Source organism: Caretta caretta, chromosome 8, assembly GCF_965140235.1.
Source record: "Caretta caretta isolate rCarCar2 chromosome 8, rCarCar1.hap1, whole genome shotgun sequence".
Classification (NCBI taxonomy): Eukaryota; Metazoa; Chordata; order Testudines; family Cheloniidae; genus Caretta; species Caretta caretta.
In genome coordinates this window covers 66,890,228-66,914,226 of record NC_134213.1, presented here as the reverse complement: position 1 = coordinate 66,914,226, position 23,999 = coordinate 66,890,228, and the positions used below count along the sequence as shown (strand labels likewise).

At 40.1% G+C, this 23,999-nt stretch overlaps 2 protein-coding genes across 7 annotated transcripts in view; one reads left to right on the top strand and one right to left on the bottom strand.

The window, feature by feature from the left end:
- The window catches only part of AKNAD1 (AKNA domain containing 1), a 32,665-nt gene extending 22,065 nt beyond the window's left edge, over positions 1-10,600 (bottom strand). Inside the window, exons 1-7 of the mRNA XM_048859882.2 lie at positions 10,267-10,600; positions 6,245-7,455; positions 5,434-5,493; positions 4,821-4,962; positions 4,448-4,599; positions 4,283-4,342; positions 3,720-3,853 (exon numbers count right to left, since the gene is read on the bottom strand). Coding sequence (XP_048715839.2) covers positions 3,720-3,853; positions 4,283-4,342; positions 4,448-4,599; positions 4,821-4,962; positions 5,434-5,493; positions 6,245-7,402 — 1,706 coding nt within the window. The 5' untranslated portion in view covers positions 7,403-7,455; positions 10,267-10,600. The remainder of the gene's footprint in view (positions 1-3,719; positions 3,854-4,282; positions 4,343-4,447; positions 4,600-4,820; positions 4,963-5,433; positions 5,494-6,244; positions 7,456-10,266) is intronic.
- Positions 10,601-10,993: 393 nt separating this feature from the next.
- The window catches only part of GPSM2 (G protein signaling modulator 2), a 57,633-nt gene continuing 44,627 nt past the window's right edge, over positions 10,994-23,999 (top strand). For 3 of the 6 annotated variants that reach the window (XM_075131576.1, XM_075131578.1, XM_048859908.2), the window contains exons 1-2: positions 11,105-11,241; positions 18,758-18,903. The gene's annotated coding sequence lies outside the window, so the exon portion shown is untranslated. Of the gene's footprint in view, positions 11,014-11,104; positions 11,296-18,757; positions 18,904-23,999 lie in introns of those variants that run through there. The other 3 variants (XM_075131575.1, XM_075131574.1, XM_075131577.1) reach the window with 3 other exon arrangements.

Sequence of the window (23,999 nt, the reverse complement as noted above, 5' to 3'; positions counted from 1 at the left end):
TGGCTGGAAAACCATTCCCAGAGTATAGTTATCAGTGGTTCATAGAATCATAGAATATCAGGGTTGGAAGGGACCTCGGCAGGTCATCTAGTCCAACCCCCTGCTCAAAGCAGGACCAATCCCCAACTAAATCATCCCAGCCAGGGCTTTGTCAAGCCTGACCTTAAAAACCTCAAAGGAAGGGGATTCCACCACCTCCCTAGGTAACACATTCCAGTGCTTCACCACCCTCTTAGTGAAAAAGTTTTTCCTAGTATCCAACCTAAATCTCCCCCACTGCAACTTGAGACCATTACTCCTTGTTCTGTCAGTTGCTACCACTGAGAACAGTCTAGATCCATCCTCTTTGGAACCCCATTTCAGGTAGTTGAAAGCAGCTATCAAATCCCCCCTCATTCTTCTCTTCAGCAGACTAAACAATCCCAGTTCCCTCAGCCTCTCCTCATAAGTCATGTATTCCAGTCCCCTAATCATTTTTGTTGCCCTCTGCTGAACGCTTTCCAATTTTTCCACATCCTTCTTGTAGTGTGGGGCCCAAAACTGGACACAGTACTCCAGATGAGGCCTCACCAATGTCGAATAGAGGGGAACGATCACGTCCCTCGATCTGCTGGCAATGCCCTTACTTATACAGCCCAAAATGCCGTTAGCCTTCTTGGCAACAAAGGCACACTGTTGACTCATATCCAGCTTCTTGTCCACTGTAACCCCAGGTCCTTTTCTGAAGAACTGCTGCCTAGCCATTCGGTCCCTAGTCTGTAGCGGTGCATGGGATTCTTCCGTCCTAAGTGCAGGACTCTGCACTTGTCCTTGTTGAACCTCACCAGATTTCTTTTGACCCAATCCTCTAATTTGTCTAGGTCCCGCTGTATCCTATCCCTACCCTCCAGCGTATCTACCACTCCTCCCAGTTTAGTATCATCTGCAAACTTGCTGAGGGTGCAGTCCACGCCATCCTCCAGATCATTTATGAAGATATTGAACAAAACCGTCCCCAGCACCGACCCTTGGGGTACTCCGCTTGATACCGGCTGCCAACTAGACTTGGAGCCATTGATCACTACCCGTTGAGCCCGACAATCTAGCCAGCTTTCTATCCACCATTCAACCAGCCCATACTTCTTTAACTTGTTGGCAAGAATACTGTGGGAGACCATATCAAAAGCTTTGCTGAAGTCAAGGAATAACACGTCCACTGCTTTCCCCTCATCCACAGAGCCAGTTATCTCGTCATAGAAGGCAATTAGATTAGTCAGGCATGACTTGCCCTTGGTGAATCCATGCTGACTGTTCCTGATCACTTTCCTCTCCTCAAAGTGCTTCAGGATTGATTCCTTGAGGACCTGCTCCATGATTTTTCCAAGGACTGAGGTGAGGCTGACTGGCCTGTAGTTCCCAGGAACCTCCTTCTTCCCTTTTTGAAAGATGGGCACTACATTAGCCTTTTTCCAGTCGTCCAGGATCTCCCCCAATCGCCATGAGTTTTCAAAGATAATGGACAATGGCTCTGCAATCACATCCGCCAACTCCCTTAGCTCTCTCGGATGCAGCGCGTCCGGCCGGCCCCATGGACTTGTGCTGGTCCAGCTTTTCTAAATAGTCCCGAACCACTTCTTTCTCCACAGAGGGTTGGTCACCTCCTCCCCATGTTGTGCTGCCCAGTGCAGTAGTCTGGGTGCTGACCTTGTTTGTGAAGACAGAGGCAAAAAAAGCATTGAGCACATTAGCTTTTTCCACATCCTCTCCTACTAGGTTGCCTCCCTCATTCAGTAAGAGGCCCACACTTTCCTTGACTTTCTTCTTGTTGCTAACATACCTGAAGAAACCCTTCTTGTTACTCTTAACATCTCTTGCTAGCTGCAACTCCAAGTGTAATTTGGCCTTCCTGATTTCACTCCTGCAAGCCCGAGCAATATTTTTATACTCATCCCTGGTCATTTGTCCAATCTTCCACTTCTCGTAAGCTTCTTTTTTTGTGTTTAAGATCAGCAAGGATTTCACTTTTAAGACAAGCTGGTCGCCTGCCATATTTACTATTCTTTCTACACATCGGGATGGTTTGTTCCTGTAACATCAATAAGGATTCTTTAAAATACAGCCAGCTCTCCTGGACTCCTTTCCCCCTCATGTTATTCTCCCAGGGGATCCTGCCCATCAGTTCCCTGAGGGAATCAAAGTCTGCTTTTCTGAAGTCCAGGGTCCATATTCTGCTGCTCTCCTTTCTTCCTTGTGTCAGGATCCTGAACTCGACCGTCTCATGGTCACTGCCTCCCAGGTTCCCATCCACTTTAGCTTCCTCTACTAATTCTTCCTGGTTTGTGAGCAGCAGGTCAAGAAGAGCTCTGCCCCTAGTTGGTTCCTCCAGCACTTGCACCAGGAAATTGTCCCCTACATTTTCCAAAAACTTCCTGGATTGGTTCACAGTCAAGCTGGAAAGGCATATTGCGTAGGGTCCCACAAGGATCAATTCTGGGTCTGATTCTGTTCAATATCTTCATCAATGATTTAGAAAATGGCATAGAGAGTACACTTATAAAGTTTGTGGAGGATACCAGGCTAGGAGGTGTTGCAAGTACTTTAGAGGATAGGATTAAAATTCAAAATGATCTGGACAAACTGGAGAAATGGTCTGAAGCAAATAGGATGAAATTCAATGAGGATAAATGCAAAGTACTCCATTTAGGAAAGAACAATCAGTTGCATACATACAAAATGGGAAATGACTACCCAGGAAGAAGAACTGTGGAAAGGGATCTGGGGGTCATAGTGGATCACAAGCTAAATATGAGTCAAAAGAGTAACACTGTTGCCAAGTAAAACAAACATCATTCTGGGATGTATTAAAATAAGTGGTGTAAGCAAGACACAAGAAGTAATTCTTATGCTCTACTCCATGCTGATTAGTCCTCAACTAGAGTATTGTGTCCCGTTCTTGGCACCACATTTCAGGAAAGATGTGGACAAACTGGAGAAAGTCCAGAGAAGAGAAACAAAAAATGATTAAAGATCTAGAAAACATAACCCATGAGGGAAGATTGAAAAAATTGGGTTTATTTAGTCTGGAGAAGAGAAAACCAAGAGGGGACATGATAACAGTTTTCAAGTATATAAAAGGTTGTTACAAGGAGGAAGGAGAAAAATTATTCTCCTTAACCGCTAGGGATAGGACAAAAAGCAATGGGCTTACATTGAAGCAAGAGCGGTTTAGGTTGGACATGTAGTCGCCTGTGAGCACAGTGTGACCCTGGGAAAAAGTGGAGAGCACTTTTAGGTCTGTTGTCTGAAGAAGCTTTGCTGTAAGCTACGAAACTGCTTCTTTTGTTCTGAGCTCCTCCTGTGTTTGGAGAAGCAGACTCCTTGCACATTCCTTGTAACTAAACAAGACTGCATCAAAGTTAATACCAGACTCCATCAATTTCTACATCCAACTGGAACATCCTCAGGGCCCCAAAATTTAACTAAGGTCGAAAATGTGCAACAATGAAGTGAGCTGTAGCTCACAAAAGCTTATGCTCAAATAAATTGGTTAGTCTCTAAGGTGCCACATGTACTCCTTTTCTTTTTGCGAATACAGACTAACACGGCTGCTACTCTGAAACCTGTCAATATTACTTCTGTACCTCTCAGGGATACTGTGAGGATAAATAAATTAATTAATGACTGCCAAATACTCATATACTATGGGAGCATAGACATACTATTTAGCAGGCAGCTCTGACCTGTCGGGATCAAACTCGCCAACGCTTACGGCTTTGCGATTGTAGTTCTGTAGCAGTAAACCACGATGCTCCTCCTTAGTGGCTAAATATTTCCGTTCCAATGTTTCAAGGTATCCTCTTAGTTCCTTTAATACCTTCACCAATAAAAGAGATTTAAATAATGAATGACTTTGCTATTTAATTGGACAGAACAATTATTAACACTCTGTAGTCCACAGCAGATGTACAAATAGAGGGTTAAATTGTGGGGTCTTGATTCAGGTCTTGCTCAAACAAAACTCATAATAACTTCAATGGCAATTTCCCTGAGTGAGGGCTGCCTTCATAAATAGTTTGGGTTAAGATTTTCAAAGGAGTCATGGAGATTCAGACACATATTGTCAATCTCAAACTTGGCCTTTTTCATGCCTATAACTTAATTCTGGAACGGAGGAAAGGGTTTAATTTGTTATTAAATATATCTTTCTGAAGAACACTGAAAATTTCACTACAATAAATACAGGTCCAATGTCATTTAAAGCACATTTCAATTCCCTGCAATAGATGTGAAAAATATAATTTACCAAACAGCGATCTTGCAAAGGTAAGGCCTCCTGTATTACACATTTAGAAAATTCTTCCACCTTCAATAGAAAATTGGTAGATTTTATTTGGGATTTTAGATTTCATAAAAAGAAACAAGAGAATCAAAATTAAGTAGGTAGTGAAAAAAATCTCTTTCATATTACTTTAGCTTTCAGTTGCTCTGCCTGCTCCTTTAGCATTTGAGACATCTTTTCTCCTTTTGTTGTATTTTCCATCAAGTTATGATTTAAACAGTGTATTTCTCCTTCTGCACTGGCTGACAGTAATGATGAAATCATTCTCCCAGATTGTAATCCTATATAACATAATGAAAATAAAGAATAAAGTACCAACTGGAATTTCTGTATACAGTTTTCCAGATTATTATTCCATTAATCCAGGGGGACTGAACTAGATGACCTCTCAAGGTCCCTTCCAGTCCTATGATTCTATGATTATGGAACAGAATAACAAAGTGCACAATTATGTAAAATAAGGAACCTCTGTTATTTGTATAACCACTGTAATTTCAACTACCTGCAAAAGATGCTTGGGACAAATCAAGCATAGGCTGGATAGGAACAGTAAGGGGATGAAATATAAACTCTTCAGAAGCTGCACCCATACATCTTGAGTGACTGGAAAGGTTTGGATTAGAAGAAGCTGAATGAGGATATATCTGTTAAAAATATACAAAACAATATTTAAAAATAAAACAACAGCTTTATATATAAAATATTCACTTGGAATCCTAAAAGGAAACTATTTTAATACTGTATATCCTTACAGAAGTTGGTTAGAGTTATTTAAATTATACATAAAGAATATGGAATAAGTTATTTTTCACTTTTTATTAACATATTAAAAAGTGTCAGAATATCCATGTTTATTTCCCATAAAGACACTAAGTTATGAACATGTATGTTTCTAGTTTGCCTATTCTCCCTGTATGTGTTTTAGACATCTAAATGTCTCAAGTTACTTAGCCAAATCTATCTTTAGAGAAGTTCTAAAAATAGGAACAACAATATAAAAGGTTGTTTAGTAGAATATATGCTTCATATCAGACCCTTCGAGAGAAAATATACTGTACTAAGAAAAAGATCTCCTAAACAATTTATCTGATTTTATAATATTCTGGTAGATTTACCTTAGGATCAAACCTCAAATGATCAATACGATTCTGAGCCTCAGCATGTTTTGTCAGCAACTTGCATTAATCCAGAAATAATAAAGAAAAAAGTATTAATGTGTTGTAATAAGTCTTCCTTATATACTAATGCCCTGATCCTACAAAGATTTAAGCATGTGCTTAGCTTTATACATGTGAGTAGTCCCAATGACTGAGTCTAAATATGAAAAGTGACTGTTAAGTGATCTAGTTACAACCAGAATAAAGGAAACCCTAAAATATTGGAACAAATCATTTAAAGGAATCAGTCAGGTAGCACAGGTGATCCTCAAAGATGTTATAAATCTTAAAGATCCATTGGCAACATCACTATTGATGTAAATGGGATCTGGGTCAAACACAATATGAAAACAAACCTTTAATTATTTCTTTAAGATATTAAACATTTAAATTAAAATAATTTTGGTGGGATTTAAACATTTTCCTACAGTGTTAGAAACAACATTTTGCAAGTATGTGAGAATTAAAAAATGAAATTGACTATAGCCAATTTCATAATATTTTGAAGGGAAACTTTTAAATTATTAGTAATGAAGGTATCACTCCATAACATTATAAAATATGTCTGTTTATGGAAGTGAAAGCCCAATCCTACAAACCTTTACTCATGTAAGTAATTCTTAATTAAATTAGTAGAACCGCTGACTTCAGTGGAACCACTTTCATATAGGACTACTCCTGTTAGGCTTTTCTGGACTCTCTCTTTCACTTCCATTGGCATTAATATTTTATTAAATCCTGAACGGATATCTGAAAAGATCTCATTTACCTCTAGCTGTTGTAAAAGTTCAGGAATTCTCATTTCTTCTTCTTGATTCTTTACTTCAACAGAATCAAAATAATTCATAGTTTCTAAAACATCGTTCACAATTGCTGATTTACCAATCAAATTAGGTGAGAATTTGGTTCTTTTCATTATGGGAGCTGATTTATCACTGCTATTTCTTTTTGGTATTTTGACTTTTGGAGCAACTTTAGAGAAGTCAGGAAGACAATAATTAACTTGGCCTTGGCCATATTTGAGTTCATGAGAGGAACCTGTTCTTTCAAACAAACCTTTTTGATAACTGTGATTTTTTCTTATGTTTTGGAAATTATTTGTATCTTCATTTTCAGCTATCAACTGTGAATTTTCTTGTATGCAGTCTTTCTCATCACCATAAGAAGTAGCTCTGTCATCTATAACAAATTTATTTTCATCTAGCAAATTTTTATCTTTGTAATCATCTTCAGATGTTTCTTCTTGTCTGTTCAAATAATAGTCTTCAAAATACTTTGCCCATTGTTCTGTTAGTAAAGTGGGCTTGGTGCATTCTGAAATCCTAGGTTTAGTGAGGACAGTTTCATCAACACTTTCAGTAAAGGATGTCTCTGGGATAGTCTCACAATCAATTAATTGGCTTGCGTTTGATAACTCTTCTTTGGAAAAATGACGCAAAAGAACATCAGAAATTTTTGAGTTGGTGAAATGTTCCTTCCTATCTGGGCTGCTAAAAGCTCCAACTGATAATTCTGTCTCGAAAGACATGCCACTCACAGGAGCTTCCATTGCCATTTCAATCATTATTCCATTTGTTCTTGTGGCAGGTGTACGGTGGCTGAAGACCTTTCCTTGAGATAGCTGTTGTCTTTCATCATTTATTTCTTCTTTTAAACTTTTGTTAATTTCAGAACAAGTCAAATTTAAGAAATTATCAGAAATGCTTTCTACAGAAGCACAGGCTTTCAAATTCTTTGATTCATTATTGTGGCGATACGTTTTTTCTAGGTCTCCATCATAAGGTAAGTCTTCTTGCTCCTCATCAGTTGCATCCTCAGGACAGTCAAAGTTATCTAATAATATGTTATTCACTTTGTTTTTCAGTCGGTCAGGTTGTCTGCTTTTACTTGTCCTAATCTGTACGTCTTGATTATACTCCATTAACATGTCATTAGTCCTCAGCTTTCATGTAGAGCTTTTACTATTGTATGTATTAAGTTCTGTAATACATGAGAAAACTAGCTCACATTTAAATATATCTAACAATATATTAAATAAAAGCATAAGCATATCTCTTAGATCTGATCCTGCAGTCCTTCTCCACACAAACTTCCACAGTCTTCAGTGGGAGACATGTACATAAAGGGCCTGATTTTCCTCTCGGTTACATTGCTACAAATCAGGATCAACTCTGTTTCAGTCAAGAGTTACCCAAATATCAAATTACTTGGGAAAGGATGTGGCCCACAGTCTATAGTACCAGGTTATTAGCCTTTATTAGTTTGTAAACTGCAGTGTTTACAAACTAAATAAAAATGAATGAAGTTAGTAATGGAGCCAAGAACAGTAAAAGCACCTATATTTTATGCACAACAAGGGCCAAGATCAGCATAACATGAAGCTGGATTTTTCTACACACATGGTTAGAGTCTGTCCCCACTAAAGCAGTAAAGGCATCTTACCCAGCCAACTACCCATATAGCAGCATTGGGAGAAGAAACAGCAATCTTCACATAATGAAATTGCATCTTGCTGGTCATTGTAGACAGCACAACTCAGAGCAGTTTAAGTGCAATGCGGTTTGCTATTGGTTACCTTAAGAAACATAGCTTTCCTAATGAGCTGGAATTCAAAAATTCCTTTAATTGCACGCTGAACACTTCATATGAGAATTTATGTGGTTGCTTTCACTTTTACAGGTATTATTTTATAGGTATTATTTCAGTGCTGACAGTGTGTTGTACAAACAGGTACAGAGATATTGAGTAATAAAAACTTCAGGTGCTGGAAAGGAAGAGAGGAAGTTAGGAGCCATCCCCCACCTTTATAGCCTCACATAAGTGTTCTAAATGTGTGAGGCTTATAATTCTCAATCACTTATTCTGAAAGGATTCTGGGCACATGCTGACTCCTCTATTGACTTCTCAAATCATAAAATGACTCTCTCTTCCCTGTCTCAGTGGGACTGGCACAGGAGGAGGTAACTCATCAAGTAATCCTCCCCTCTTCCTCTAGCAGCTTGGCCCCTCCAATTCTAAGGCCAAGCCTGACTATGGGTGGAACTTTAAAGGTACTCAGTGTTGGCATACTTTTACTCCAAAGGTAAAATTTCCAAGACCTTGGACTATAAACTCTTTGGGCCAAGGACCATCTTTTCATTATATGTGCGTATGGAGCCCAGCACAATGGGGACCTAATCTTAATAAGAGCCCCTAGCCATTACTGCTATCATGATACTTTACTAGGAAAGCACTCTTCCACATGCCTCTATAAATAGCAGAATAATGTATACACCAGAATAATACAATGCAAAACATATGTGTCTTCGGCTCCCTTCACACCAAGAACTGTTACTGCTGCTTTAAGGAAGGTTTCCAAAGATATTTTGAACCTTTGGGGGCACATATATCATCTATCTGCTAGAAACAAGACAAACATGGGGATTTAAACAGATAACTTTTCTTTAGACAAAATGAAATTTACTGTGCAATACAATTTCATTTCTCATCCTTCACCTCACAGAGCATAACGCGTTTCTCACACATCTGTACTCACGGATGATTCCAACAAAGCCTCTTTCTTTTTATCCATTCCTGTTCTCTTGTACTTTGCCACATAAAGTACTGTAGATTCTTTCAGTACACTACCCAGCAATCTTCTTAGCCTCACAAAGTGAGGAACGATATTGTATAACTAATTCTCACACCTTATTTGAAAGCAACATAAACTTCAGCAGAAACAGAAGCAAACTTACTTCAGTCATTAAAAATGTTGACTTGAACAGAATTGCTGCAATAAGTGGACAAAATCTGAAAAAGCTACAGTATAAATACTCCCTAATACCAATTGTAGATGAATGGTTACATTTCCTAGACCACTGCTAGAGTTATAGTAGATGCTCTGGAAATTTATACCTAAGGTAGGTATTAAATTTTCCAGTTCTAAATGCTTTAGTCTACACATGTGACATAGCTCTCTGTTTCACAGTGGGTGCATTTGGTTACATCGGTTGTAACCCTATCTCTAAGGCAGCCAGGTGAGTACAAGTGCAGTTTCTCAATAAGTGTAACTATATACCTTGCTATTTAATATTACTGTTCCATTCAGTTATGGTTCAGTGGTTTCAAAAAGGCCCTGCAACACAGCAAACAAACATTTTCCAGTTTTTGGTGGGGACAGCAATTTAGATATATTATTTCTATTTGTTTTGTAGAGGTTATTTACTTTATTTTATATATTAAAATATATAAAGTGTTTTTAATTTATATTATCTCATTCTTAGGCCCCAGCCTATGGTGACCCAAGACCAGGAACAAATGTTTGTGGGGGTGGCTAGATTAGCATTTATAATAATTTTAATTAAGAGAAAAAAATAATTTGGATAACAGCAGGACCAAAACTCTAGCCCAGGCAGGTCTATGGAGGTTTGGTTCTGAGCCTGTGGAGTCAGCAGAAAAAGGAAAGATTATAAATGTCATAGGGCTAGTCTACAGTGGGAATTTACATCAGCATAGCTAGTCTCTCAGGGGTGTGAAAAATCTACACCTATGAGATGTAGCTATGCCAATCTACCCCCCTGGTGTAGAAGACCCTAGGTTGATATACAAATTCTTCCTTCGACCTACCCACCTGCTCTCAGCCCTGGTCTATACTACAAATTTATGTCGGTATAACATCACTCAGGAGTGTGACAAATCCACACCCTTGAGAGACACAATTATACCAACCTAACTCCTGGTGTATACAGTGCTATGTCAACAGGAGGGCTTCTCTCTTTGACATAGCTACCGTGTCTCAGGGTGGTGGAGTACCTTTGCCAACAGGAGTAGCTCTCCCCATCTGCATAGGTAGCATGAACATCTTCAATGATGCAGCTCTGCCACTACGGTAGACAACTCTCACGAAAGCTTATGCTCAAATAAATTTATTAGTCTCTAAGGTGCCACAAATACTCCTTTTCTTTTTGCGAATACAGACTAACAGGGCTGCTACTCTGAAACCTGTCAGAGAGGTGGAGTAACTGCAGCAACAGAACCCCTCCTATTGGCCTAGGTAGCAGCTACACTGAAGGCTACAGCAGTGCAGCAAACCTCCCTCCCTAGAGGGAGAGACATGGGGCGTAAACGATCCCACCCCCCGGCAAGCTCCTCACCTCACCCATGGCTAGAGCGTGGAGCAGGACTTCCCCCCAAATCCACTCAGGAACGGGCTCTTCCCCTCAACCCTTCCTCCCCCACGGAGGGAGGCTCCCCACTCCAACCCCTCCCACTGGCCTCCTAGCTCCCACACCCATCCCTGGCTGCCCCACACGCGACATCTTCCCCTCCCCACCAAACACTGACCCTAATCCCCACGTGACCTCCCATCCTAGAACAGGATCACACCGCCCCACTCAAACCCCGGGCTCCCATTGGTCAGCGTGAATGACGCAGGGCTCCGCGGGGCGTAAGAATAAGAACTGTGAAGGAACCCTCAGCGCACGCGCAGAATGTGCCAGTGACGGAGGTGGGGAGAGCCGTTGGATTTCTCAGCCACAGGGGGAGGGAGACGATATTTGTGTAAGAGCTGCGGCAGCAGGGCACCGACTATTGGCGGGTTCGAAGTGTGGAGTGCGCGGGGGGCGGGGCAGCGTTTGTTGGCAGCGTCGGGCTTTCCCCTCCCTTCTCGCGTTGCGGCGGTCGCTCTAGGGCTGGTCCATCAGCGAGGGGGGCGGGGGGTGAGGCGGGAGCGAGGCCAGCGACCGGACCAGAAGCAGGCCGGCGGCTGCAGGCGGCCCCGGTGCTGAGGTGAAGTCCGGCAGACGGGAGAGTGGGGCCGCCCTCGGTAGAGCGGCCGTATGGGTGAGGGAGGGGGCAGGCCGGGAGCGTTGCTGGGGCAAGGCGGTGGTCTCGCGTAGAGGGTAGGAGTATATCGACTGAGGAGGCAGCAATATTGGGGGCGCCAGAGGCGCGGTGGGTGACTGAGGGGAACTCGCTGAAGGCGAGGGCAGCTGTGGGGTTGGCTGGAGGGGGGCGATGACCCGTGTGGGGGGATGAATTACTGAGGGTGGAGGGAGATGCTGACCTGAGGAGGTCGATCAGGGGAAGGTGATGAGTTGTTTCTTGAGGGTGATGAATGCAAAGACATGCATGTGATGCTCTTGGGGCAGGATGCCCCCCAGGATTCTGACGTTCGTACCGGGGGTTGCGCGCATGGCGGCTGCTGTTCCCCTGTGGGTTTTCTCTAAGCCCAGCGACCCGAAGATGGTCCATGCCTCGCTGAGAGAAGCGTGCTGGGCTCTTGCTCCCAAAGAAATAATAACTGCAGTTAACTTCGCTGCACCAACCTTGCTGTTGTGCATCAGTCCTTTCCCAATCGCAACGTGAAATCAAACCCTGCTCTAGTGGTTGATGAAGAGTCCTCTGCAGTGCAAAGAGATAAAATGTCAAGGCAAAGCAATTTGTTTGGTGCTTTAAAATGATGATTGTGCTTACTAGCACTGCAGTGTTACTTGTTTGAATAATCTAACCCATGAAATGTCTTGTTTGTTGACTGTCTGGTTTACAATTAATGTGAAAAAATGATAGTGTTTAATTCCCAAATCCAAAGGATAGTGCAGTTGTTTTAAAGTGCTTTCAGTGTTTTGTGCAGTTGTTTAATATTATATTCTGCCTTACAGAACTATAGCTGCAATCAATTTCTTATAGTCTAGACCGCAAAACAAACGCAGCAAGGGATTATGGTAGTTTCATTGCTTGGGAGGGAAAATAGTCATTTGCTGTCACCAAACCAGCCCTTTAAAAAAAAAAAATTGTTGAGGGATTAACTTCTTGATTTCTCCATTATGAGACAATAACACGATGACATCACATTAAGTATCTTGAGTCCTTACTCTTACTGGTTGTTTGAATGACAAATAGACATTAGGTCAAGGGAGAAATGAAACAACCAAGATTGTTGTTAAATATATCCTAAAACTAAAGAGAAGTGAACTATATGGACTTTGCTCCTTATGTAGTTTTTAAATTTGTTTCATAAATACATTTTAATAAATAGAAATGGAAACTTATGCTAGTTCAGGTTGTAGCAAATGTCTCTGACCTAGTCCCTCGCCCCTTAAAAAGGAGATACAGGTACTTTGGTATCCTTGCTTTTTGTTTACTCTTCTTTACCTCTTTGGCAATATAGAGCCAAACTTAGACTCCCACCTTCAAGTTGCAGTCCTCCTACTCCTAGAAGTTTCCGGCTCCTGACTGTTTGTTAGCTTTTAGCCCTCAAAGATGCATAGATCAGGTATCTTGGGGTTGCCATGGAGAGCCAGGCAACCATTTCAGAGTTCTGATGGACCTGCCAACTCTTACATCACAAAAAGACTTTTAAAGGGACACTATAAGATTACCCTAATTTAAAAAGTTGGTAAGGAAACATGTTGCGCATGCTCTGGCCTTCTCATGTCTCCATGGATCCTTAGGCTTTTCCCCTTATGTGTCTCCATGGTAGTCCTTTCCTGAACACCTCACTGGGAGAGGACACCACTACCTATAGGCTCCAGAAACACCTTTTGTATTTCTTAAAGAGAAGGCTTTCACTCTCTCCAGAGGTGTTGCATGATACACCCACACAACTGTATTCTTAAAAACAAGATCTATTAAATATAGAGAATCAGATACAAATAAAAAGTTCATAAAATCATAGAACTGGATGGGACCTCGAGAGGTCATCTAGTCCAGTCCCCTGCACTCAAGGCAGGACTAAGTATTATCTAGACCATCCCTGACAGGTGTTTGTCCAACCTGCTCTTAAAAATCCCCAATGATGGAGATTCCACAACCTCCCTAGGCAACTTATTCCAGTGCTTAACCACTCTGACAGTTAGGAAGTTTTTCCTAATGTCTGACCTAAACCGCCCTTGCTGCAATTTAAGCCCATTGCTTCTTGTCCTATCCTCAGAGGTTAAGAAGAACAATAACAGTGGTGAAGAAGAATGAAATATGTTAGGTAAAAACTTTTTGCAAATGCCCAAACAGGCTTCTCTTTTCTTTGTTACAGAGAAGAAAAGACTCTACATTCCTAAAAAGCAGGTCTCATCTCATGCACTCCTCCCCACTCCAGTCAGTGACAGCTTCTTGCTGCTGTGTCCAGAATGATCTCTAGTGTCAGTCTTGAACCCACTTATTATTTCCTGTTGATCCAGTACAGCACACCCCATTTTCTTAACTAGTTTTTTTCCAGACATGTATACACACCGTAGAAGTTGGGAGAGCAGCTGCATTCCCAACCCTTCAGGAAATGGCCTACTGGGGTGAAGAGAGCCTCTTCAGATGATTACTACTTGCCTTTAAAATGCTTCACTACTGAACTCTAGTACAGCTTTCCACAGATCCTTGTGTCTGGCTGCATCCAGTTTATCCAGTTCTTTGTTTCTTAAACATTTTGTTTCAATTTTCCTTTGCCATGAAATGTAAATTATGGACAGACTAGGCCCTCTATCACAATATTTTTCCCTTTTAGTCAATTTTACTTTGTGCACTTGACAGCAGTTGTGGTTCAGTCAGTTTCACTCTTTCCTCTATATAATTTTGTAGGCCCTGATCCTAAAATCTCACACGTATTTATCTTTAAGTACCTGAATAGCATCAGTGTTTTTAATTGGACTACTTGTATTCTTAAAGTTAAGTATGTGTAAATATTTGCAAGACTGGTACCTTTGTCATTTTTTTTCTTTGCTAGAAAGATGATTGTAAACATAAAAATTCCTGACACAACTTCTAAAGAAAAATAAAATTCAAGATATATTTTTAAAAGTTCAAGTTCAGTGTCACTGCTAAGGGACACTATCTTTCAGAAAGAAATATGATTTTTAAATTGACATTTACCTATTATTCTTATGAGTAACACACAGGATTCCTATAAATGAAAGATTAGAGACAGTATTTCTGAGGTGTTTTTTCCTGTTTTTGTCTGTGCATTTGACACTACTTCTATATTTGTGTGTACTGTTTTCTCTGTATAGTCATTCTATTTATGAAAGACGTATATAAACAGGAAGAAAATATTTTAAAAAGATAAACAAAGTCCCACAAAAACTTGGGAACAGGCATAATATCTGAAAAAAAAAATTTTAACGGATTAGCTTGATGGTGTCCTTCCCTTACAGACTAGTGTTTTCTTTTTATTTTCTTTTTATTTTTTTCCCCAATTTTTCCTTTTTAGTTGATAAACTTGTAAGTAATAGTAGTGGCAGAATATAGTTTTATTTCCTTGTTTTTGTTCTAAATTAGTACCCTTTAAGTTTCTGGGTTCTAAGGGTCCAGATTTCCAGCATATAAAATCTGAATACTGACAATATTTTGCTTAATAAAGGCTGTGTTTCTGCTCAACTGAAGTATCCTACTCTTGCTTAAGCTGATCAAGCTTTGAAAACTTATTTTGGCATATCTGGGTGAGAACTGGCTAAAATTCCCCTTCTGTTGCTTCTGTTTGGGCCAAAATCTAGTCTTGCTTTATCACTAGTGCCGGGGGAAGAAAATACCAGTGCCTACTTATTAAGTAACATTTTACAGCTATTCAGTATGATGTGAAGGTTCCTGAGATATACTTCACTTGATCACCTTCAGCTCTAATGATGTTCTCAGAACAACTTTGGAGTACTTCTGAGGAGTTTGGTAGCCTATCAAGTGACTTGGTGTGTGTGTGTGAATTGGAACTAATGGATCTGTCCCTCTATCACCTTGGAAAGATTGAGACAAACTTGGTCTCCCAACTTGATCTCCTACAACACTTATCTACATTTCTCTTCATACAGCTGCAAAAACATTCCTCTATCACCTTTGTGTTATAGCTGCATGAGCAATGGCATATTACCTTAACTATTGGTTTATGATTTTTGATAGGAAGCTGTTTAACACTTCTAGCAGCTCAGCCTAGGCTACTGTTAACAACACTTTGTGATTGTGTCCTAACACTTAACTCTGATCATGTTTGGAGATTATGGTTCTTTCTCACAGGTTGGGTGGTACCCTTAAAAGTAGATGTAGACGTACAATGAAGTTTATGTGCATGGCCTATGAATCTTCATCTGGTATTATGTTCTTAAAAAAGAACCTACTTATAGCCATGTACATTTTCAAAAAGTTTCTCAAAATCCTTTTTGGCTGTCTCCTATTTATTGCATTCCACTCCTCAGTACCTACAGTGTGTTATGCTGCTTTTTTGTTTTGTTCTAATGCTCCAGAGTTTCTCCATCTTACCTTGCAAGCAAGGGTTTATTGTAGGAGAGGACAGATGATCCTATTGTGACCAAGCAGTATTTGTACAGTAATAAATACTAGAATGAATCTGATATGTCAGATGGAAGGGGGAATGGAGGCAGAATGCAGGCCATACTATCACTTTGCTCTACAAGGAGGCCATGAGGGAAAGTAATTAGGTACTCTGTGGACAGATGTGCATCTGCTTCCCCAACATCATTGGAGTACACAGTTATTGAAAGCAAAGTATAATTCAACTGTATAATAAACTGTTTCATACATATCTCAAATATTTATTATTTGCATAACCATAGTGGCTAGGAGCCCCAGTCATGGACCAAGACCCTGTTGTATTATTATGTGCTGTACAAATGCAGAACAAAAAGACAATCCCTGCCCAAAAGAGCTTAGAATCTAAGTATAAGAAAAGAAACAACAGATGGATACCGACAGGCTGAGGAGGGAGTACACAAGGAAACAGTCAGACTTTTCCCCCCACACTCTATGTGGCAAGGCAGTTTAAATAAATGTTTTTTTCCCTTTAAGTAAATTAGCACTAACTATTCTTGTGGAAAGCAAACAATTCCCGAATGTTTTCACTTACTTCAGTACATGTTCATCCTGTCCTTGCTAGTTCACCCTGTTCAACTGACCGTCTCATTGATGGATCTATCATCCATGAACTTGTGTAGTTCTTTTTTGAACCCTGTTACAGTCTTGATCTTCACAACGCCTCTGGCAAGGAGTTCCACAGGTTGACTGTGTGTTGTGTGAGGAAATACTTCCTTTTGTTTGTTTTAAACCTGCTGCCTATTAATTTCATTTGGCGACCCCTAGTACTTGTGTTATGAGAAGGAGTAAATAATTTCTTTATTTACTTTCTCCACACCTGTCATGATTTTATAGACCTCTATCATAGCCCCCTTAGTCATCTCTTTTCCAAGCTGAAAAGTCCCAGTCTTATTAATCTCTTCTCATATGAAAGCTGTTCCATACCTCTAATCATTTTTGTTGCCCTTTTCTGAACCTTTTCCAATTCCAATATATCTGTTTTTGAAATGGGGCAAGCACATCTGCACGCAGTATTCAAGATGTGGTCGTACCATGGATTTTTACAGAGGCAGTACATTTTCTGTCTTATTATCTGTCCCTTTCTTAATGATTCCCAACATTCTATTAGCTTTTTTGACTGCCGCAGCACATTGAGTGGATGTTTTCAGAGAACTATCCACAATGATTCCAAGATCTTTCTTGAGTTGTAACAGCTAATTTGGACCCCATAATTTTATATGTATAGTTGGGATTATGTTTTCCCATGTGCATTAGTTTGCATTTATCAATGTATTTGTGGTTACTACTTGTCCTCTTGGCTACGCCCAGTTCTCTGCACTAACTTGATCACAGGATGATAAAGAGCTACAAAAGTAGTTAGCTGTCTCTGAGCTAAACATTGATTCTGCTGTAATACTGTATGTAAAGAGCAGTTCTGCTCTGAAAAGTTACTCTGTAATAAAGGCATTGTGAGGTTTAGCGTTGATCCTCACAATGACTTCTATATTAAATATGCTTAATTAACAAGTAATAAGATGGCTCTTAGAACTACCAGTTGTGTATATTCAGCCTTGGATTTGAGAGTTTGATTGGGTTCCTTCCATGTGGATTAGTGTTGTTGTTAATAAAGGTTATACAGGCTAAATTGTGTCTTCAGTGAGTGTAGTTCTACGTTTTCAAGTCACTGTGTGGCCTGTAAATCTTGCCACATGCCTTAACTAAGCATTTTTAGTTAAATATCTAACATTAGAGAATACTGCAGCTAAGATCCAGTCCATCTCATTGCAGTAAATGTCAATGGGAGTTGAATCAAGGTTATAATGAGGTTACCATACTTAATATCATATGTAAACTTGGCAAAATTTAAAGTTCCATTCCAAATGTATGTTAAATGACACTTGTATTGCACCATTCTCTTCAAGGTCCCTGAACTCTTCCTGTCCCCAACCTTGTTTTGCAGTACTAGCTGAATACTACTTTACTCCAGAAGCGATCCCATTGTTCATAATCTTTTCACATTGCAATGGAACTACCTTGTGAAATAGGGTATTACTCAATGTGAGTAAAGTCAGATTCTGGCTCTAAATTTGGAGTATTAAATGAACTGAAAGGTCCCCCCCTTCCTCTCAGTTCTCCACCGTGACACTGTCTCCACAATTTTGGTATATATGCATACTTTATTTTTCCTACTTGGGTGTTGGTTTTAGACATCTTACAGAAGTGAAAAGGAAGCAGTCCTTTTAAGAGCACCTGTGAGTTTCTTTCTGACAAGGTGGTTTCTGAGTCGGGAATTGCTTGTTTGTGAGGTGGATAAAATAACTTGATCTCGTTGTGTAGATAGGAGTGAATCAGTATATTAATTAATGTTGAGGGTAGGTCATGTATGACTAATACTAAGAATAATACTTGGCACTTGCATTAGCATTCTCTGTCATCAAAGTGCTGTACAAACATGAATCCTTAACAGGTGAGGGAGGGAGAAAAGGAAGCATTATCCAAATTTGGTAAAATGGGTATACAGAGGTTAAATGATTTGGTGTACAGCCAGGATTACAGTTTGGTAGTTCTTGGTTTCCAGTGCTTGTCCTCAGTCTTCTAGACCACTTTTCCTCTTGTGGGATAGGGGAAGCTATAAAAGGAATGGTTTTGGCTCCCATATCTTGAATGAAATGGAACCTATACTGCAGCATCAGAGGGACACTCTATCTTTGATGGTGTGTTTTAAGCTATTTGTAATAGCCTTTGAATACCTATTCAAGAATAAAATCTTTCTTAATGGGGTGTGATGTCATATCCATGAATTATGACAATCCACTAATTAGTGGAAGGAGCCGACTTCCTTCAGCTCCCCACTGCTCAGCCATTGGGGATGGTGCAAGAGATCTTGTAAATGTAAGAGGAAAAGGGAAGGCAGCTATGGGAGTGAGTTGATTGAGACTCAAATTAATGTATTATTAAAAATTGTTTATGTATTCATTATTTTTCTGTCAAAAATGATATTTTAAAATATATTCTTTTAAAGGGGAGCTTATCTGTGGTGCAGCTACTACCTTTTCCCTTCTGTTGGGAATCTCCACTGTTCTGTGGGCTGTCAGAGAAGACACTACTAACTAAATAAAAGCACTTCAAAGGTCTGAAGAGTCCTGGATGCTGATAGGCTGTGAGGAGGTAAGAACTCAGAACTGTAATGCATCTTTATAGTGAGCTTTGCAAACTGGTTTTGGCTATTAATTTTGGTGTCTGCAGGTTAAGAAAAAACTAACCAGGATGAGGTGTAGAAATAGCTAATAACAATGTGCTTGCCTAGCCTTATTCTGTCAAGATGCTTTGTTTCTATTCCCAGAAGGAAAAGTTGTTCAGGGATTCTTACACATCAGTGGTCCTTTCCAAAAAATTTTTTCAGACCTATAATCATACACTGATGGAAATTCTATCCTTGTAAAGTGGCTGGTTGATGGAAACCCCTGTTTTGTTCAAGGAATAGGTAGTCAAAGTTAACATATTCAGAGTGTTTGAGAATCTCGGTGTGTCAGTCTTAGCTGAGACGTAGGTCTTTTCTTTCTTTTTTTGATTGTCTGCAGTGTTCCATAAAGTACACATTACTTACTTTAAAAATGTGTCCATCAAAAGCTGTGAGTGATTGTGTTTAAAAAAAAAAAATGCTGGGGGAAAAAGCATGCAAGTTAAGATCAGTGTACAAAACATTTACACTAGCAATAGTCTACATGTAGGTTGGGCTGATGGTCCAGTGATAGCACAGTGCACCATTGGGCTGGGGCTTCTCTTCCATGTTCACAGTGGCTAGAAGATCTGTGCAACCTGCTTTCTCACATCTTGATGAAGGGGGAGTGCCTTGTGCAGTTGTCTAGTAAACCTCTGTCCCCTGCCCTTTCCTTCAAGCAAATCTGAAAATAATTTATTAGACTCTCTGGAGAGATCTGATTCCTACCTGTTTGCTGGAAGAATAGTTATCACAAAATGAGTTTCTTCACAGTTAGCCTGTTTTTTCTCAAGATATCTTTCACCCTGGAGACATTTCATAGAATCATAAAATATCAGGGTTGGAAGGGACCTCGGCAGGTCATCTAGTCCAACCCCCTGCTCAAAGCAGGACCAATCCCCAACTAAATCATCCCAGCCAGGGCTTTGTCAAGCCTGACCTTAAAAACCTCAAAGGAAGGAGATTCCACCACCTCCCTAGGTAACCCATTCCAGTGCTTCACCACCCTCCTAGTGAAAAAGTTTTTCCTAGTATCCAACCTAAATCTCCCCCACTGCAACTTGAGACCATTACTCCTTGTTCTGTCATCTGCTACCACTGAGAACAGTCTAGATCCATCCTCTTTGGAACCCCATTTCAGGTAGCTGAAAGCAGCTATCAAATCCCCCCTCATTCTTCTCTTCCTCAGACTAAACGATCCCAGTTCCCTCAGCCTCTCCTCATAAGTCATGTGTTCCAGTCCCCTTATCATTTTTGTTGCCCTCTGATGGACTCTTTCCAATTTTTCCACATCCTTCTTGTAGTGTGGGGCCCAAAACTGGACACAGTACTCCAGATGAGGCCTCACCAATGTCAGATAGAGGGGAACGATCACGTCCCTCGATCTGCTGGCAATGCCCTTACTTATACAGCCCAAAATGCTATTGGCCTTCTTGGCAACAAGGGCACACTATTGACTCATACCCAGCTTCTTGTCCACTGTCACCCCTAGGTCCTTTTCTGCAGAACTGCTGCCTAGCCATTTGGTCCCTAGTCTGTAGCGGTGCATGGGATTCTTCCGTCCTAAGTGCAGGACTCTGCACTTGTCCTTGTTGAACCTCATCAGATTTCTTTTGGCCCAATCCTCTAATTTGTCTAGGTCCCTCTGTATCCTATCCCTACCCTCCAGCGTATCTACCTCTCCTCCCTGTTTAGTGTCATCTGCAAACTTGCTGAGGGTGCAATCCACACCATCCTCCAGATCATTTATGAAGATATTGAACAAAACCGGCTCGAGAACCAACCCTTGGGGCACTCCACTTGATACCGGCTGCCAACTAGAAATGGAGCTATTGATCACTACCCATTGAGCCCGACAATCTAGCCAACTTTCTATCCACCTTATAGTCCATTCATCCAGTAAATACTTTAACTTGCTGGCAAGAATACTGTGGGAGACCGTGTCAAAAGCTTTGCTAAAGTCAAGGAACAACATGTCCACTGCTTTCCCCTCATCCACAGAGCCAGCTATCTCATCATAGAAGGCAATTAGATTAGTCAGGCATGACTTGCCCTTGGTGAATCCATGCTGACAGTTCCTGATCACTTTCCTCTCCTCAAAGTGCTTCAGAATTGATTCCTTGAGGACCTGCTCCATGTGGAATTAAGCCAAGAGATAGGGAAGATGATTATTATAAACAACAAACCAAAAAGAATCATTAGACTTCAAATCAACACTGTCCTAATTTAAATCCCAAAAGGATCAGATCATTAGTAAAAGTACCTCTCTTATTCTCTCTCAACCTACCAGCTGAGGAGTGCAAACCTGGAACTCTTAAACTGGTGCAGAGAAATTTATAGAAATGAAAATTCCAGGAGAAATCATATTTCCTTTCTTAGTGTGGTGTTTTCTTTTACCCGGAATCCATAAAGCTGTGCAGAATTGTATCTACCTCACCCACCTTGTCTCTGTCAAAGCTAATATCTTTTATTAGACCAGCTTCTGTTGATGAAAGAAATGAGTTTTTGAGTTCAACGGAGAATTTCAAAAGCTTGTCCATTTCACCAACAGAAGTTGATCTAATAAAAGATATTCTCACCCACTTTCTCTCTCTCATTCTGGGACCGACACAGCTGCAACACCATCATAAATAACTGAGTCATGTCTAACCACCATGTGCCATTCTATGTTAATGGTTCAGAAAATCTGTGTTTTCCCAACACATTATTAACAGCTGTTTGAGTCCCAGTCATGGAATATCAGAAATGAAGAATGAATAGTGGATATTATTTTTCCGTTAGTTACTATACAAATATTTATATTACACTCAATGTGATGATGCTTCAAATGTACTGCACTATGCCTTTGGTTTAGTGAGCCCATTGTCTGCTTCATGTATTGGGATATGACTTATTAATTCAGGTGAACTTATTAAAAATACTTTGAAATTGAATTAAAAGCCAAAATCAAGCTTCTTCTAGTTCTGCTCTTTGTTATTCACACCATGGCCCATATTATGTGGAATTTTGGGTGTGCACAGGTCTGAAAATCTGGGCCTATGCTAACATCTAGATTGAAGAAAGAAACCTGTCAGTATATTTTATTACTCTATTTGGTATGGTTTTATCTAACTTTAAATTCGACAGTGCTTGCCAAAGATCCGTTTTTAGATTATCTGCTTCAAGCCTGCCCTTTCTCTTTTCTCTCCATTGTTACAACCCAAATATTCCATTTCTAGAGGAAAAATTTCTGTACTTAAATAATTTTTTTTGCTTTGAAGAAAACAGTCTTGATTTAAGTGATCATTACACTGAAATATTTTAAACAAACATTTCCATCGTTCCATCATCTTATGACTGTTGGTCTTCCATATTCTGCTAATAAATTAATTTAATCATAATCATATCTGCTGAATCATTCCACTAAAAATTGTGTGGAAATTGTTCTTCTGTATAGTTAGAATAAATGCAATTGATCCCAATTAGCTAGTATCTCCTTTTAAAATAAGCATTTTTGGTTTTCTTTTGATGTATATTTTAGGTAAGTACCTCTATTACTGCATACTGTCTACACCAGCCATATCAATCTGTTGTTCTATCCAAAGAATATCTCAGACCTGAAGAGATCTGTTAGAATCCACAGTTTACTGAAAATTTCACGGAGATGTCTACTTTAGTCATATAAGTTTGTACTGTCTCCTAGCCTGGGCAACTAAATCTTTGTGGTAGAAGATGCTGTATAGCATCAGAAACTCGAGTCTGGAAGATCTTGACAACCAGGTCAGTTTATAACTTAGCAGGCTTTTGGGAAAGAGCTGCATTTATTGTTATACGGTTCTCAGAGAATGTAGTATGTACTACTGGTTAAAGTGGAGAATTGGTAGTCAGAAGACTTGGATCTTCTTTCTTGCTTTTCCTTGGACTTGCCTTATAACTTCACCCAAATCAGTTGGAGTCTGATTTTTTTCAGAGTTGCTAATACACACAAGTCATTTGAAGTAAATGGAAGCTGGAGGTGTTCAGTGCCTCTGAAAATGAAGCCCTAAACCTAATTTTTCTCCTCATTATCCATAGGGCAATACTTATACCTACCTCGCACCAAGCAAGCCCCAAGCTTCTATGCCCAATACTTAAATTTCAGTATAGTGCTGAGGAGGCAGAGGTGATCCTCCAGGAGAGTTCCCATCCTCCAGTGACAAGTTCAATTGAAGTAACTTCTTGTTTCAATTGACTGCCCAGGTAGAAGTTAAAGATCTTGTGGTCCTTAGGGAATAACTGGCATCAGATCAGCATTCTCTCTCAATAATAAAGTTTGGTAAGACATTGTTCTTTTTGTTGTGGAGCACATATTGGCTGCTACACTTGATTATAGAACATAAGAACCACCATACTGGGTCAGACCAAAGGTCCATCAAGCCCAGTATCCTGTCCTCTGACAGTGACCAATGGCAAAAGGAATGAACAGACAGGTTATTGTCAAGTGATCCATGCCCTGTTACCCAATCCCAGCTTCTGGCAAACAGAGGCTAGGGACACCATCACTGCCCATCCTGGCTAATAGCCATTGATGGTCCTATCTTCCATAAATCTTTCTAGCTCCCTTTTGAACCCTATTATAGTATTGGCCTTCACAACACCCTTTGGCAAGGAGTTCCAGAGGTTGACAATGCGTTGCATGAAAAAATACTTCTGTTTTTGAACCTGCTACCTATTAATTTCATTTGGTGGCCCCTTGTTCTTGTATTATGCGAAGGAGTAAATAACACTTCCTTATTTACTTTCTCTATACCGCTTATGATTTTATAGACCTCTATCATATCCCCCCTTAGTCGCCTCTTTTCCAAGCTGAAAACTCCCAGTCTTATTAATCTCTCCTCATACGGAAGCCGTTCCATACCCCTAATCATTTTTGTTGCCCTTTTCTGAACCTTTTCCAATTCCAATATATCTTTTTTGAGATGGGGCGACCACATCTGCATGCAGTATTCAAGGTGTGGGAATACCATGGATTTATATAAAGGCAATATGTTATTTTCTGTCTTATCTATCCTTTTTTTGATGATTC